The sequence below is a fragment of the Podarcis gaigeae genome, assembly GCF_964106915.1.
Source record: "Podarcis gaigeae genome assembly, chromosome: 1".
NCBI lineage: Eukaryota > Metazoa > Chordata > Lepidosauria > Squamata > Lacertidae > Podarcis > Podarcis gaigeae.
In genome coordinates, this window is record NC_139678.1 from 98,950,387 (window position 1) to 98,967,790 (window position 17,404).

At 39.9% G+C, this 17,404-nt stretch overlaps 1 protein-coding gene across 1 annotated transcript in view; it reads right to left on the reverse strand.

Moving 5' to 3' along the window:
- The window catches only part of LRP1B (LDL receptor related protein 1B), a 755,078-nt gene that overhangs the window by 210,879 nt on the left and 526,795 nt on the right, over positions 1-17,404 (reverse strand). Inside the window, exons 8-11 of the mRNA XM_083702321.1 lie at positions 15,746-15,968; positions 12,830-13,001; positions 6,426-6,569; positions 4,142-4,378 (exon numbers count right to left, since the gene is read on the reverse strand). Of these exons, the coding sequence (XP_083558447.1) occupies positions 4,142-4,378; positions 6,426-6,569; positions 12,830-13,001; positions 15,746-15,968 (776 nt within the window). The remainder of the gene's footprint in view (positions 1-4,141; positions 4,379-6,425; positions 6,570-12,829; positions 13,002-15,745; positions 15,969-17,404) is intronic.

Here is a 17,404-nt window from a genome sequence, read left to right on the forward strand (position 1 = left end):
GATAGCACTGTTAATTATACAGTGCACACAGAGACATATATATGCACGGCCCTTTGAGGGAACTGAGTATTATACATATTTCATTATGTCATGAATTCAGTATGTAAAGCCAAAAGATGCGGACAAGATCGTTTATTAGAATGCATGCCAACAGACTAAAGATAATGCAGACATCAAGGAAAGGAAGGGAAAATATTTCTAAAGTGTTTTGGCAAATTCTTGGCGAAATTTGTAATGGTCCACTGTAAAGGTAGGGAAAGGAAAAGACCTAACTAAAAGCAACTGAAGATTCATACTTAGCTCTTCTTAATAACTGTTATCAAGGAAATGGGTTTTTAACTTTCTAGGTACAATGAAGTTTTTCAATGGACGCCATCTGTGTGTGACACACACACACACATATCTAAGTTTTTGAATTAAGCAAATCATTGGGATAACACTATAGTAGCACAGAAAGTCACATGGTAGGCATCTGTTCCAAAAATGCAATATAAGGAAATTAAAAATAAGCATTTAATGAATAAGGCTGCAAGCAGCTTAGGACTTTCAGATCCTTAGAAAAAAGGTTTTGAGGGTGTTTATTTTTTTTCAATAAAAATACTCTGTTTTTGCTTTCCATTCCCCCACTTCCAATATGTTTCCTGATTGGCACTAGGCTTCACAGTACCCAAAGTTAATTAAATATAGCAGGTATAGCAGTAGGTCTGAGAATGGATTTCAGAATGGATGGTGACATGTTTGTACATTCCTATCTACTAGATACTTTTATCAAAAAAAATTCTGCAAAACTTGAATTCCTGCGTCAAACTAAAATTCTTCTCCATCTTATGATACTTTCCACCCAATGGAAAATGAGTGAAATGTTAAGGGTAGACTTCTATGTGCAGTTACTTGGGAGTAAACGCCATTTAACTTAGTTGGAGCTATTTCTCAATAAACATAAATTGCATCAGCTTATACATATCATTAATCATGACTGCTCCTTTCATTGTCTACACTTCAAAATAACAGTACAGTGGTACCTCAGGATACGAACGGGATCCGTTCCGGAGCCCCATTGGCATCCCAAACAGAACGTAAGACGTGACAGCGCGTCTGCGCATACGCGGGTCGTGTTTTGCCGCTTCTGCGCATGCGTGTGATGTCATTTTGACCGCCTGCGCATGAGCGAGTGGCAAAACACGGAAGTAATGTGCTCTGTTACTTCTGGGTCGCTGCAGAGCACAACCCAAAAACGCTCAACCTGAAGCGTATTTATCCTGAGGTATAATCCAAAAGTGAAAAACTTAATTAGTTTCACTTTGGAAAAAGAACCTATTAAGGATACTCTTTACACACACATTGTCTTCCCTTCTCTGTTGCTACACAACCTCCTCTAATAGCCTTTCCAGTTTCTCTATTTGATCTCTTTTAGTCTAAGATCATTTTAACCCAGGCCACAGACAAAACAGATAATCAAAGCTGCTGGAAAATTGCAACTCTTACTAAGCAAGTACAGAAGTATTGCTATGTCGTAGGCATCATTAAGCAGTGCCTGTGACAAGTACACCTCACAAGCACCGTCCTTAGCAAATATAATGAATGCTCCCCCTAAATTAATGGGCTTTTCTACCTGTTCTCTTTCCCTCCTTTTTCATTGGAGGTTATGTTACAACACGGGGGCATACAGGTGGACTAATAAAGGCTCAGACAACTTTTAATTATTTCTGTTATCTGAGGCAGACAAAGCGGTGGGCTTAATGGCATGACAGTGCCACCACTGCACTCAGGACTCAGGATGGAAGGTGGCTGGTAGTTAAATTGCTGAAGCATCCTAAAATGGCGATTATGTAGCTGCAGTGGAGCTGGCTCAGAAGATCCCAGGTTGGATCAGCCCCTTTCTGCCCTGTATCAAGGTTGGCATCCCTCCGTAGGAGGAATTATCCACTCATTCGAACTCTGCCCTCACAAGGCCAGCACAAGGTGGATTTTTTGTGCAGCCTCAGTAATAGGCTGGTCAATAAACCAAGGCCCCTCAAGACAGATGTGCTGTGGGTGGATACAGGAAATTGGTTTCATCATATTCTGTATGAATGATGCATGCAAGGACACTCCTGATCCACTTTAGGCCAAGATGGCTTCAGTGGCCACTAGTATCAGGTGATTGACAGGTGAATGGCCTCACTCATGTGTGAAATTTGGCATGGCAGGGATGAGAAGATAGGATCTGGCCCACCACTCAGAAAACATTCTCCACCCTTGATTTAGACCATATATGTACGGTACACAAATGCTGTGTAATATAATATACAAAACAGGAACCAATGGTCCAGATTTGTACCCCATTCACCTATTATTCATCCCTATTTTATATAGTTCAGACCATTCAAATGCCGTCAGATTATCTTAACCAAGAATTTAATCAGAAAGGAAAAGTGAGGGCAACCTAATATATAGGAATTCTGTAAATAAAAAGAATCTCATTTGCAATTAGATTTGCCCTTTGTTTTGATGCTGGGCAGAAAGAGAACTGGAAGAAAAAAAATTAAAAAGTGGCAGGAATATTTGGAGGCAGGGAATATTGCTCCAAACAAGTCACACCAGCAACCAACTAGAAGGAAAAATAGTATCAAGATTCTGCCAACTGCATAATATAAAGAAAATGATGCAGTGGGGAGGGGGGAATAGATCATTTAGATCTACTAGCACTTATTAGAAATCAGTGCACCTAGTAGTTAGTTTGAAATGTTCTAATTTTCCTTAAGCATAGATTAGCACTGTGTTATAAAGAATCTGTCTCATGATTAGAAAATGATTATTTCATAGTAGCTGAGAAAAATCTAATTACCATGAAAAATGCAATAAAGTTTTCATGAAACAAAAGCATAAAGACACAGAAAAGTATTCACGACTGTACTCTTGGTCAGCTCAGCAAGGGCTATGAAGAATAGCAAATGAGATCAGCAAGGAAGGAATTAATTCCACTGTCACTTAAGTAGCAGAGCTTGAAATGCTTTTCTTTGAAATGGGAGTTTAGATATAATCTGCTGGTGAGTGAAGCTGCTTAGATGATTGACTGCAACATTTCTTCGGTATGTACAATTTGAACTAAAGATGTCTTGGAAATAAGCTCCCTTGTGAGCTTGGTACGACTTGATGCCTTTGATGTATTGAGGGGGGAGGGAAAACCCTTCTCTGGGTATTTGGGCCATGCATGATGTGTTAAAATTTGATATACTAATGACCGTAACATGCACCATGAATTTTGCAATAGTGTTTTTGCAGTTCTTGTAGGCTTATTATGAAACAATTCTATTACTTTGCTGGCGTGGGGCGGGGGGGGGCGGAGATAACTTTTTAAAATCTAGAAAAATGCAGAGCCATAGAGGATGAAAGTAGGGATCAGAACCAGGCTACCTGCCTTGTATAGATCTGTAAGATCAACTGCACTGGGGATGGTGAACTTAGGACTGGGGGTCAAACACAGCCCTCCAGACACCATCATCCATCTTTTGGGATTCTCCCTATGCCACACTTCCCAGCCAGATCTTGCCCCTTCAGGTCATATTCTGCACTGGCTTTGCATTGTCCTTGAAATGCCCCACCCCCATGGATTGTGTTCGTGATCTCTGATATTGCCTCCTTCTTGCCTGACTGTGTGTAGAAACTGGCCTAATACATTGCTCTACCCGGTGTTGCATCTCTTCCCACCACTGGCACATCCTGCACGTGGCCCCTGGAATGTGGCCCTTGGGCTGAAAAAGGTTCCCCATCTCTGACTTTGATCATCTGGGAACATTTTACTCAGGGCACCACACTTTACATATGGCCACGAACCCCAAATAGACACGTTGTACACCGCTTAGAAAAATTTAAAATATTAAGCCACTTACAAATACTTTTTGAAGAAATGAAGTGATTTAAAGCAGGATTTCCCAAACTTGGCTCTCCAGCGGCTTTTGGACTACAATTCCATCATCCCTGACTACTGGTCCTGCTAGCTGGGGATGATGGGCGTTGTAATCCAAAAACAGCTGGAGACCCAAGTTTGGGAAACCCTGATTTAAAGCATAGAAACATGGACACAAAGTAGGTGCCAAGTTCTTGCAAATGATTGGGTGAAATTTTATGTTTATACGAAATCCTTCTAAGTTCCACCTACCATCTTTCAAGATTGTCTCCCGCTCAGAGCCATCAATTTTTTGTCGTCCAATCAAGAAGCTCGTAGTGTCAGCAAAGTATATGTAATTGGTCTCAGCATGAAAATCCAGAGCTCGAGGATTAACCAGGTTTTCTATGGGGATCATATATTCATCAGCTACTTTGGTATTCAGGTCCATTCCCCGTATTATTCCCGGGCGTCCCTTGCCATAAAACAGGAACAACTCATTCTTTGGTCCTGCATAAGAAAGATTACAAACATAAACCACCAATGCTGCCTAATTTCTTTACACTGAATACTGTCACTGTTTAATTAAATGGTGCAATTAGTGCCCCCCCAAATCTAAACCCAAAATTAAGCTCCCAAATATTCTGAATGTATCTAAACTCAATATGACTGGTTAATTGCATTATCTTAATTAAAGCACAAATTACTTCTGTGACTGAGTTATATCTAATTAATCACTGTCTTTTCTGTAACAATACATGTTTCAAAAACCGAATCGACCATAGGATAACATTAGAGCCAGGGTAAAATGGCCTGTTATAATCTTGCAGGCATTCTCCAAGTCATTAGGATCTATTACCAATACCAGTACAGTAAACTTTAGCAAACAGACAAAAATGTGCAACGCAAAGGACTGCAATTTCAACTGTTCATATCTGTGCAAATGATGCATTCTGCCAAAATGAAAACCATAACATACAAAAAATCAATCATGTTGTTTCTTTCTTAGTAGCCCATTTCGTAACTTGGGGCCTTGAAAGAATTATGAAGTCTCCTTCTGTATAAACTACACAGTATTTAAGATCTTCCACTTAACTCTGTGAGCATGTTTTTGTAGAGCCACTTTTGTCCAGCAAATAGAACACTGGACTGGAGGCCTGAATTTAAATAATTTCTTACTTAGTCATCTCCTGGCTTTTATAAGCCATTCCCTTTTAGCAGTTCTGAAGATCGCTTCACAAAGCTGTGTCCCAGGCTGGATTACTGCAGTGTGTTCAATCTGAGTCTGCCATTGAAAAACGTTCTGAAGATCAACTGACACAGAGCAGCCTTTACCAACCTTGTGCCCTCCAGAATTTTTAGACCACAGCCATCTGTGCAAATCTGGAACTGAGGTGAGCTGTAGTCCAAAATATCTAGAGGCACCCAGGCTGACCAAGGCGGGTATAAATAAACATTCTGTTTATATCACTCATTTCAAGTGCTTTGGTTGCTCATTTGCTTTTGGGCTCATTCCAAAGTGCTGGTTCTGACCATTAATATCTAAATGGTCTGGAATCAGGATACCTAAGGAACTTGCTCAGATGGTATCCCATTGCCATCTCATGCACAACGAGTGAGGAAGCCAGGCATGGTCTTTTTCTGGTGACAATATTTAGGCTGTGGAAGTCTTCATCAAACGTATTTGCATACCTGCCTCAATGCACACCTTTTGAAAGGTGAGCACTCAAAAATACAAGAAGCCAAACCTTGGCTATTTGGAAAATGTTTGGATAAAATTAAGTATGTAGCTGTCAACTTTTGTCTACATTTATATGGGCTTTGTCTTTATCGATTTAGTAAACTTCTGCTTTTGTGAACTGCCTTCAAGATTATTGCAGGAAATGTGAAATATTAAACTTTTAATAAGTTAAAAGAACAGCTGATGCTATGGACTAACGCCAGTACAAAAATGTTCAGAGGAGGAAAATACTTCTATAAAGCTACCTGAATGTTTCCATTTAGCAAAATGTTGAGAATATAATGCTGTTGCCGTGAGTTCTGGGTCAGTATGATTTCGGTGAAAGCAAAGGAAGTGCAAACATTTCATGTAATTTGCATGAACCAAATCCAGTTTATAAAGGCAGCAAATGTATTAGCATATGTAAATCAATAAGTTATAGGACTTTTGTTGTTGTTACAAATTAATGATGACTGAGAGCTCTTAATGCAGCCTGAGAAGGATTTTGTAGGATTAAGACAAAGACTTATCACAATAGCTTATTGTAGGAGACAAGGATAACTAGATAAAGAGGAATGTTTCAATTGCTGTTATCATTCTGCCACAGGACTAATTTACTCACCTCTGCTGCTGCAAAGCCAAACCCAAGCCAAAAAACTTACACCAGCAAATAAAAACAGGATGGGGGTAAAATGGCAGGTGCATATTGCCAAGCACATTTCATCAACTATCACTTAAGGTTAGCACTGCTGCTGTTGATGATGATGTTAATTAACACTCAGAATCCCACTCTGAAATATTAGCTGCTGGCAAAGTGTTTGATTTTAAACAACATACTTTTGCATGACCTGCCATCGCTTCCCAAGACGAAACCCATCCTGCAGCGACAAGTCCTGGCTTTGTAGCTGCTGCTGAGCAAACAGATGTGTGAACAGCCCCCTGGCATTCCATATGGGTCTAGTTCACATGCATGGTTCCTGACTGCAACAAATGAAAAACAGCAGGTTAGAAATCCTTTTAAAGCATCACTGTCATATACATCAGTGTGGAGAGAGAACTTGTGTGACAAGACACACGTCATTGTTGCCCCCCCCGCCACACACACACGCACACACACACACACACACACACACACACTCCCAGCAGCAAAGAGGGTTTAATAAAAGGGAGGCAGCATGTAGTCCACAAACAGTAAATACTACCTATTTGGCTGGGACACAGGATAATCTTTATGGATTCAAGCACTCGTCACATATATATTCTTTACTTGTGATTATATTACAGTGGAAATTATAACATTTTGGAAAAGTGTGCACTGCATGATCTCAGCTGCTATTGTTAATTACTGTTCTTCAGTGATCCATGTCTACTCTTAGTGTTGCTGGATAAATGAAAATTAATGTATTTTTCATCTTTTGGTTCAAGCTGCCCAGAGTGGCTGGGGAAACCCAGCCAGATGGGTGGGGTATAAATAAGTTGTTGTTGTTGTTGTTGTTACTTGCCCTGGCTCAAACAGCACTGCTATTCAGATCTTGTGAATAACTGTTGTACAACTACTATGGGTGACGGTTCATGTTGTACATCTCCACTGATCCTAAAACCCACATTTCCCCTTGATCATATTTTAGTACAAATTTTAGTATAGCTTGTAAAACTTTACCACATTCATTCATTCTTTAAAGGCTGGGTGTTTCCATACTAGGATGAACAGGATACAACCTGGAAATGGGCTATACAGTGGTACCTCGGGTTACAGATGCTTTGGGTTACAAACTCTGCTAATCAGGAAGTGGTTTGCCCCAGGATAAGAATGGAAATCACGTGCCAGCGGCGCAGCAGCAGTGGGAGGCCCCATTAGCGAAAGGACGCCTCAGGTTAAGAACCGTTTCAGGTTAAGAACAGACTTCTGGAACGAATTAAGTTCTTAACCTGAGGTACCACTGTATGTTCTTTCAAATCACCAGATTAAACAGGGAAAATAGTGACTCACCAGTTCTTTCTCTAATTCCTCTCCCTGCCTTGTAATGAGTAGATCTCCAGATATATAATAGAGCAGGAAGAGGAGAGCAACAGCCAGAAGATCCAGGTAATAACTGAGGGGACCCAGCTGTATTGCCTACTTGTAATGTGGTTTTAAAGGGGCAAGTCTAAGATGATTAACCTGGAAACCCTGTTCTTTAATGGTCTGCTTTTGCAGCCCTTTTAAAGAACAAAAAAGGTAAATATTAATGAGGTTTCCTCTTCATTTACTGCAATGCACTGCCACTTATTTCTTTATCTTTCTTCTTCAAAAGATAAGCACTAACACTCTGAGGAACTGGTACAAACATTTCCCATTTGTTTTAAAGGAACAAGCAGGCCTTTCTTGTAACCATAATAAGCCTATCCCTCCTGCTACAAAGTTGTCCCTCATTTGCTTTGTTCCTATCTTATACCAAAGATTCAAGATGACCCCATTGCTCCCATTTCTTAACTAACAACAACAACAATAATCACTTCCTGTATAAGGAGTGTTAAGAAATACAGTGTTGAAACATATGTATAAAGTGTCTGGTAACCAAGATTCCCTTATATGTTACACTGTAGGAGCTACTTTCCCATGGTTACAATCCACAACACTGCTATAATGTTTAAAGGCTGGTAGCCATGTGAAAAGGAGACATAATACAGATACCTTACCACCTGGTTGTAGTCTCTCTGATCCTACTTTCATAATAAGAACCTGATCCACTGGCCAGACCCATGAAAAAGGCACTCAAAACACTGTGTAAAAGGCATATGATAAGAGGAGTAATACACTTTAGCTCTGCCACTGTAGGGATTCCATACTTAATGCTGACAGCTTTACTGTGCCGCTGTAATATAACTGTTCAAAGGACACTCACGTCATTTTTTTAAAAGCATGTTAGCCGTAAAATATAAACCACAATATAATTCTAATCCTGGAATTCCTAAACTGGCAATAAGTAGTGAGGAAACATCCCAGCTCACGGTATAAAACTCAGTGAGGGATTCCACATTGCACCACAGCAATCATTTTGCCATCACAAACTTTTCAGTCTATCATACATATGATCCTGCCTCTCCTCCCCCTGCATGCTTTTCTGAGGGTTCTCTGCCCCCCCCCCTTAAAAGCCAATTTGAGGGAGCCAAGTGCAGGGGGAGGAGAGGTGAGAAAGCCTCATTACAGTGACATAAGTCCTTGTGATAACCTCCACAAGTGGGACCTGTTAGCTGATCCTGCCCTTAAAAGGTAAAGGTAAAGTACCCCTGACAGTTAAGTCCAGTGACAGATGACTCTGGGGTTGTGGCACTCATATCGCTTTACAGGCCGAGAGAGCCAGCGCTTGTCCGCAGACAGTTTTTCTGGGTCATGTGGCCAGCATGACTAAGCCACTTCTGGTGCAATGGGGCATCAAAACCAGAGCAGAGCATGGAAATGCCATTTACCTCCCTGCCGGAGCAGTACCTATTTATCTACTTGCACTTTTTGGTGTGCTTTTGAACTGCTAGGTTGGCAGGAGCAGGGAAAGAGCAACGGGAGCTCACCCCATCACGGGGATTTGAACCGCCGACCTTCTGATTGGCAAGCTCAAGAGGCTCAGTGGTTTAGACCACAGCGCCACCCGCATCCCTTCGATCCTGCCCTTACAGCACAGCAATTAAAATAAATGCATCTCAGCCTATATAGCTGTCAGGCCACCTGCAACAAGTAGGCCTTCAGGAGCATTCAAACGGATTGGAGTGCAATAGCCATCTGGAGGTAAGATGATAATAAATTTCAGGACCACCATTGAGAAGGCCCTCTCCTTTATGCCCACTAATCTCACCACCTTAAGAGGTAGGCAAATGACAACCGTTTCCACTTTAGATCTTAGCATGTGATCAGGTTAATATGGCACTGAGGACAGTGCTAGTCCTATAGCATATCATGACCACTACCATATTGTGATTTAGCTTCCCTGACTACCGAAGAGCAGTGAAAAATGTCAGGATGAAAATAAAATTCCTCCAGATCAGCAAATTACTGAAAGTGAAAGTTACGGTATATCACTTAATGTGTTCCACATTGGCAAGAATTTAAGATGGGAAGGGTTTTTGCAAATCTTAATCTCTAGAACACCCAGGTACTCCTTTTAAGGAAAAGAAATAGAGGATGAATATCTTTCCCCCAGTTTCGTCCAGGCTCAGTCACCATAATACAGACATAATATAAACAAAGTATTATTTATTAAAAGACAAAGACATTATTGCTAAATCTCAGAATTATATAGTTATAATAAGTGTTATCACTGATTCAGGCCTCAGGTTAGAAAGAGGATAGGAGATAAGCACAGTAATTATTAAGGAAGATTCTTTTCTTTTTTTTTTGCATTGGAAACCAGAGCAGCTGCATTTTTACACACTACCATCAGCTAGTACCCTATTTATTTCCAGGTTCCTGACCTAATAACATTGGGAGAGCAGTTTCCCAAACTGTAGAAGTAGTTTGAGATAAAAATCCATTATACCGAACAATTTATAAAGATAAAGGGAACACTATCAAGTATAGTGTTCTGCAGACTTGCCTAAGCAGTTTTTGTATGGAGGCTCTTCCACGTTTGACAAGCCATGACTTGTTACTGACAAGCCATGATTGTTTTTTGGAATTTTTGGTTATGGGCTGGACGTGATTTTGTTACAGGTGAATTTCAGGGTCACCAGTAGACACCCATGTTCATAAGGAATGATACTGATCTACAGGGCTATATTGCTTTTCAAGCACTAACTGTGGTTTTTCATTTTTGGTTACTCTACAGGAAATACAGAATGGGGCTCAAAAGAGATTGAGCAACAAAAAGGACAAAAGGAATATTGTACCAGAATACAAAATGGTAGAACTGAGAGTAATGTTGATATTTTATTGGAATCCTGGAGGACCAAATGGAATCTGTTGTAATCCTTACCAGAAAAATATTAATTGCCAACTAGAATCATCAGATGGCAATGGCTCCAATCCAGGTCTAGTCATGCACAATGAGCTCCTATGGGAATGTTTACCCCAGCCTCATCAAAAGAAAACACCCAGGTAGTTCAACTTGGACTGATGTGCATACACATCTCTATTAGCTGCGCACATGGGAATGTTGCTTCTGTTCACAAATATCCTTTGGTGGATGGCGTTAATATTTTAGTCTAAGTACCACTAGCATGTATTCAAAAGGTCTTGTAAGAATTAGCAGATGATGACGGCCGCTGGAGCAGCTCTTTGGGCAATGGTGATTGCTGTTTTCTCTACCTCCTGTTTCATATATATGTGTCCAAAGTCTCAGCTTTCAGCTTCATATATTTCTTAGTAATACCCATATTTTCATGATTTTCATTTCCAAAGAAGGAGCTGGCTAAGTTTCTTGTATTCTAAATACACCAGTAACCTGTTTGTATGAACTCTCAAGCATAAATATGAAATGTTTGATCTTGAAAGACCTAAAGTTGCATCCCAGCCACTGCTACATGACATTAAATACCTTACTGGGAAAAATATGAAGGGAAAATAAAACAAGGATTATATAGCCCATTGCATATGGAAAATACAATACAAAATACTTTTGTTATCAATAAAAGTGTTCCCCCCCCTTTATTTCTATTCTGTTTGCTTATATATATTTTTTTTTAAAAAAAGAACGGCTCACAAAGTTGATAACTGTAAAACAGCAAGATAAATAATACCCAACTGATATGGTAGTCAGCCCAGCAAACCTTAACAAGCAAAAACATATCAATTCAGAATAATATAATTGCAGAAGTATAGCAAATGGCACAAAAGGATAAAACGTAATTACAAAAGGTGCAAGAAGCAGCAGAGCATAATAATGTACTAGGCACACTCAAACCTCCCAACTCCCTCTGAGGGTGATAGAAAGTCATTTTGCAGCAATATACTTCTTCATGTGCTGACATCAGAGATCTGAACTTATAGGGTATATGGATGCTTTCTCATTCAAGATACATCAACGTCACACTTTACACAGCTTTTTGAATCCTTTGTAAGAAAGTAACTCTTATACAAATAGTGTGGTCACAAGTCTACATTGTTATCACAGCCATTTCTTTTATCTTTCTTTTGCTACTACTAATGGTTCCTTGGTGGGCAACCTTTGTAAGATAAGAATCATAATAAAATTCATTGGATGGGAATCAACCAATGAGTCCTGTTAACAGAAGTCCTATGAAAGGACACTTGCACAACAGGGTTGTGCCCCCCACACTCCCAAAAATTGCCTGGGGCGGGGTCAGGAGAACCCTGGAACAGCATATAGGGAAAGGAAAGTGGGATCATTCTTTCTGGAAGGCCTAGATGCTTGCACTAATGGAATAATCAGAAGAGGGTGACATTGAATTCCTTCCATTGTGTTAAGAGTTAACTTTTAGCATTAATTTTATAGTTTTAAGAGATGCATTAATGGGGACATTGGACCTGGTTGACAGGACTGTTTTCCTACCATGATGCGACTGTGAAACAGTTATCTTGTGGGCATTCATATGGAACCCGTCCTTGTTAATGACTTTTCTACTTATCCTGTTGGACTAAAATTTTAAGTTCAGCTAATGTCTTGGTAGCTGTCTAGTGGAAATAATGGGAAACTAATTTAGAATAATAATTGTAGGTGTGTTTTCTGCCCCCTGTGTCTCATTATTCGAGGAAAGTAGTCATATGATTCAGCCATCCTCATAGCTTTATCTTCTAAATATGGTATGTCCAACTGACATGTTCATTTTCTTTCAATTTTAACACTGTGTTAAACTAGGAATGTGGAGAACCTGACCCTTTATTGCAGAGTCTCTGCTTTTCAACACCATGGGCTCAGATATATACACAGAAACTCCACCAATTGCCTTGTTTTAAGAACTATGGGTATGCACTGTATGTAAAACAAAATACACAAAACAAAGTATGTCCCGTGTTGGATACTGTCCATTGATTTGAATGAACTGTGCATTGGAATGCACAAATGTAATTCCAATCCCTACCCACACACCACCTTTTAGAACCCTTTGCACACTTGGGTACCAGTCACTTTTCTCCCCAGCATAAGTGAAATTGAATGGAATCAGACATAATGCAGGGTCACAATAATTGCCCATACCAGCGGAACCATGCCTACAATGAAGAGTGAAACTGCTTCCCTTATTCCAAGGCCTATTCTGTTTCCTTAAATCAAAGGCAGTAAAGGATAGCAGTGAAGTTGCTGGAGCCTTACCTGTTGGTTGGATTCTTGTGTGGTACACATGGATCTCTTGAGCATTTTCAAGTCTAATTAACATCTGTGTATCTGTGCCATTAAATCTGTTTATTTGTATGACACTGTAGTTATCCAAATTTGTTGCATACAAATAGTCTTCAAATACAGTCAGCCCATAAAGATGTCTAACCTGAGGGAAGAAAATATATAATTATTATCTGATCTTATCAATTTTTCCCTAATCAAATGGCAATGCAAGGCTACACACAGAAATGAATAATGGGAGTCATATTTATAAAGTCAATATTTGTTAATGAAAAACTCATTAAGACTCAAACCACAAATGGATTCTGCTTTCTTTTTACTTACACAATATAATTTTGTTTTAAATTAACTCAGAAGAGTTGTAGAGAGGTTTAGGTAAGTAAGAACATATCAGATGCCAAAGGGATTAGATCAAGCACAATAAGCTTTCTCCAACTGTGACCAATATTAAATACTTGAGCCTACATCAGGCGCTCATTAGAAGGAAATAACCCGAAAGCAAGAATGATCCATGCTTCTGAGGCAACTTCCTAAAGGCAGGGTAGAGTGACATATTCAGCTAAATCATATGGACAGAAGCACATGGAATGAGAGCCAATAAACCATGTGGAGACACAAGTCCACAGCCTCACTTGATTCAGATTCAAGTCGAGAGAGTGGGTATCATCCACATAATAATGACAGTTCACAAAAAAAATTCCTGGATGATGCCACCCAGTGGCTTCGTATAGATGTTAAAAGGCATGGGAACAAGATGGAACCCTGTGAAACCACGTAGTACAAGCACCAGGCTGAGTGAAAGTCCCCCAATGCTATTCACTGGAAGTAATCCTGTAGGTAAGAGCAGAAGCACCATATGAGTTCCATCTCATAAGAGCCATTCTAAAGGAATATCATGATCATTGGTATCAGAAGTTGCTGAGAGATCCAACAGAAGCAGCAGGGTGACACTCATGCTGCCCCCCTCTCTCAATTTAGGTCATCAACTATGGTGACCAAGACTATTTTAGTGCTAAAACAAACCCTGAACAGGTCAGAGAATCCATTTCTTCCAAGCATGCCTGAAGCTGTCCAGTCACCATCCTATCACCTTGCCCCAAAGAGGAAAAATTGTAACTTAGCAGTAATTCTTCTATACATCTGTGTCTTAGCATGGTTTCCTGAGGAATGGGTGCCTGCACATCTATAGTCAGCATCACTACCCTCCCACAAGGATGTATTAACCACCTCCTGCAACTACTTTATCTATTCTGTCCAGCTTTCACAACTGATGAACTGTGGCCAAGGACACAGGAGGTAGGCCACATCCCTTCAAGCTCCTTGTCTACAATTTCAGGCCACAACAACTAAAAGGGTTTAAACAATAGAACCAGAGTGTTCTGGACACCCTCCCTGATACTGTAACTACACCACCAAGTTTGCAAGAAATCTTAATGACTTTGTCCTCAAAGTACCTTGCAAATCTGTCACAGCAGGCATTTCCCACCCCGAAAACCTCTGCAAGTTGCTATTTCAACTTGAAAACTCAACAATGGCAGAGAAGTAAGATTTCTTTTCTGCTATCACTGACACATGATAGGCAAGCTTGTGTGCGCCTATCTGTGTTCGGTCATACTCAGAGATTTCTGCCATCTGCTCTCCAGCCAGCATCCGGCTTATTTAACTGCCTGCAGCTATCTCCCTCCCCCCCCCCAAGAAAAACCCAGGGAGCTGATCAGGATCTGCAATGTCAGAGAGGATGCTTAGGAGCAATGTTGTAAATAGCTCTACTGCCATTCTACAGCAAGACAAAGGCCTTAGCAGGAGCTGGCAAAAAAATTCCCCAGAACATTCAAGCTCTGTCAGAGTCTATAAATCTCTTGGGTGGGGATATATCATCTTAATCCTATCCCTTCCAAAAATTAGGATAACCTGGCACTGAAAAATCTACTCCAAAACTCAGGGTCTCTGTGAAAGTGAAAGGTGCTACTGCTGGGAGGCTAGTGTGAGAATGTGCATAATGCAAATGCATAAGATAGATACAACAAATAAAAAAAAAATCTTATGTAGAATGAAATCTAATCCTTTGACATTCCTGTTGTGATTTAAAACTGTGTCCTACTAATACTCCCTCATGGATTTCATTTGAGCCTGTTGACAGCAGTAGTTTTTGTCAGCTCACCCTGAATTTAGTTTAGATTAGTTTTTCATATGCTATCCTAAATATACATATGCCAGCTGAGTTTAAATCAGCAGGTACACAACTGGAGGTCTGAATAGGCTGACCAAAAATTGCAACTGTCACAGGCTCAAAGAACTGTACAATACAGAGTCTTCCCAAAGCAAGGACAATTCCTAATGCTTGATGATTCTTTGTATCAAGAGGCCTGCTGGAGATGTGAATTTGGCAGACCTCAACACATGAGCTTCACTGTATGCTCACTTTGCAAATTAGTTCACACCATTAGATTATTTGAAATTACTCTGAGGAGCAAAACTGTATGGGGTCCAAGAGATGAAAAGCCACTTACTTCCATCACATACCTGGGCTGTGTATTATGCATGCTCATTTCTCACGCTACTACAATTTTGTTTACTACAATTTAAAAACCTGCATTTCTGGGTCTTGAGTTTGGCAGTTTCAGGAAGTCCATGCTGAATTGATATTGAATCACATTTTCACCATAAATGCTCAAAAAACCATGTGGAATTTAGTATACAGTGGTAGCCAGGCAGTCAACACTTGCCTCACTTATAGGCTCACGTTGTTGTTTGCTAAAAATTATGAAACAGTCTTTCTGTAAAGTCTTTCAGTGGACACAATAATTGCCATTAGGAAATGCTAAAACTATGAACATTCACAATACATGCATACACACATGTAAGTATATATGGAAACATAGTACTTACAAGTCGTCCTTTGATTATCGTGTGTCTGTTGTGTCCCTGGTAGTCAACAACTTCTACAGAGTCCAGATAGACATCTACCCAGTAAACGTATTTACTGATCAGGTCTAGAGTAAGGGCAGTAGGCTGCTCTATTTTAGATACTACTATCCTTGTTCTGTTCATCCCATCCATGTCACATCTCTCAATTTTAGCAACATTCCCATAGTCGGTAAAGAAGAGTTTTCTGTGAAATAACATTGAGGCACAATTTAAAAATTACGCATTTTTGACAGGAAGCAAAACCACAAGGTTTATTCCCTGAAAGAAAAGTTCTCTCTCTTAAATTAGTATTTAAATATATTAACTTTTAGAAGAATAGCTGTTTCAACCTATTTTTAGGGGGAAAATAAAGGTGCAATCCAAACTCCTCCTTCTTGCCAGTGAGGCTTTGCTTCCATGGAATCAGTAGCAGAAGGTGAGAGGGGCAGCGTGAACTGGCCAAAATTGGGCCTGATGATATTGCATGATGGCAATGGGACTGGCTTGGATCCATGCGATTCTGGGTTGGTTTAATTTCATCCCCAGCACATCCTTGGAACAAGGCCTTTCAGTGGTTACAATCAGTGGGCAGCCCATTCAACGTCACTCCCACCTGTACATTTGGCAAGGCCAAAGCCAGAGTGCTGCATAAAAAACTCATGCTTGCATCAGTTTGGTAGTGGTGGCCAGCAGATGGTCAGCTCAGATGGGAATGTTCAGCAGAGGGCCACTTCCACCTAATCCAACCTCACCCGCCCCCAGTCCAGAAAAAGGAGGGTGTGGATTGCACTGCAAGAGTCTTGTGGCACCTAAAGACTAAAGAAAGTATAATAGTGTAAGTTAGTGACACAATAAAACAGCCTTTTAAGATGCTAAAATACTTTCCATTGTTTTTAAACCTTGGCAGCTCATAAATTGCAATATTAATGAATATCAAAACATTAAAAAAACCCAACCTAGTTATGGTATTCAACTTTTACTCAGAGTAGAACCATTGAAATGAAAGAACATTACTGTTAGGAGTATTAACTTCAAGGGATCTTCTCTGAGTAAAAGTTGAATACCAACCTAGATAACAAAAATTATAACGATTCTACTTTATGTTTACAGAAGAATGACCGTTACAATCTTGAATACTGAAAAGTTTATTCCATAATTTTTTGGGGTTAATTTTTTATACCATCATTCCTCAAAGTAAGTGGCGGCAGTGTATATGAGGTAAATGATTTTCACAGCCTTTGAAGTAGGTTAGACTAAGAGAAAATTAGTCGCCTGAGGTCATACAATATACTTCCTAGTTAAAGAGAGTTTTGAACTCCCACCTCCACAACCCTTTCTTATACAACAGCAATATATGTTACAAAAATGCAGAAAATAGACACATCAATGTTGTTGATAGTGGAAAATAGATAATTTGAGGCTAAATACAAAAGACAGAGAGATACCAGACCAAAGCTATGCATGACTTATTTAGGCTCAACTGACAATGTTGTCCTCATGCATATTCAGAACACAAAATTTAAATTATGGCTTTGTGAATATAGTTTTCAGTAGTACAGAGCAGCAGAACAGCAAAGTAATTAAGCAGCTGGAAAAGTAAATGTGAGCTATTGACAAATAATACATGCAGAAGTAATCCAG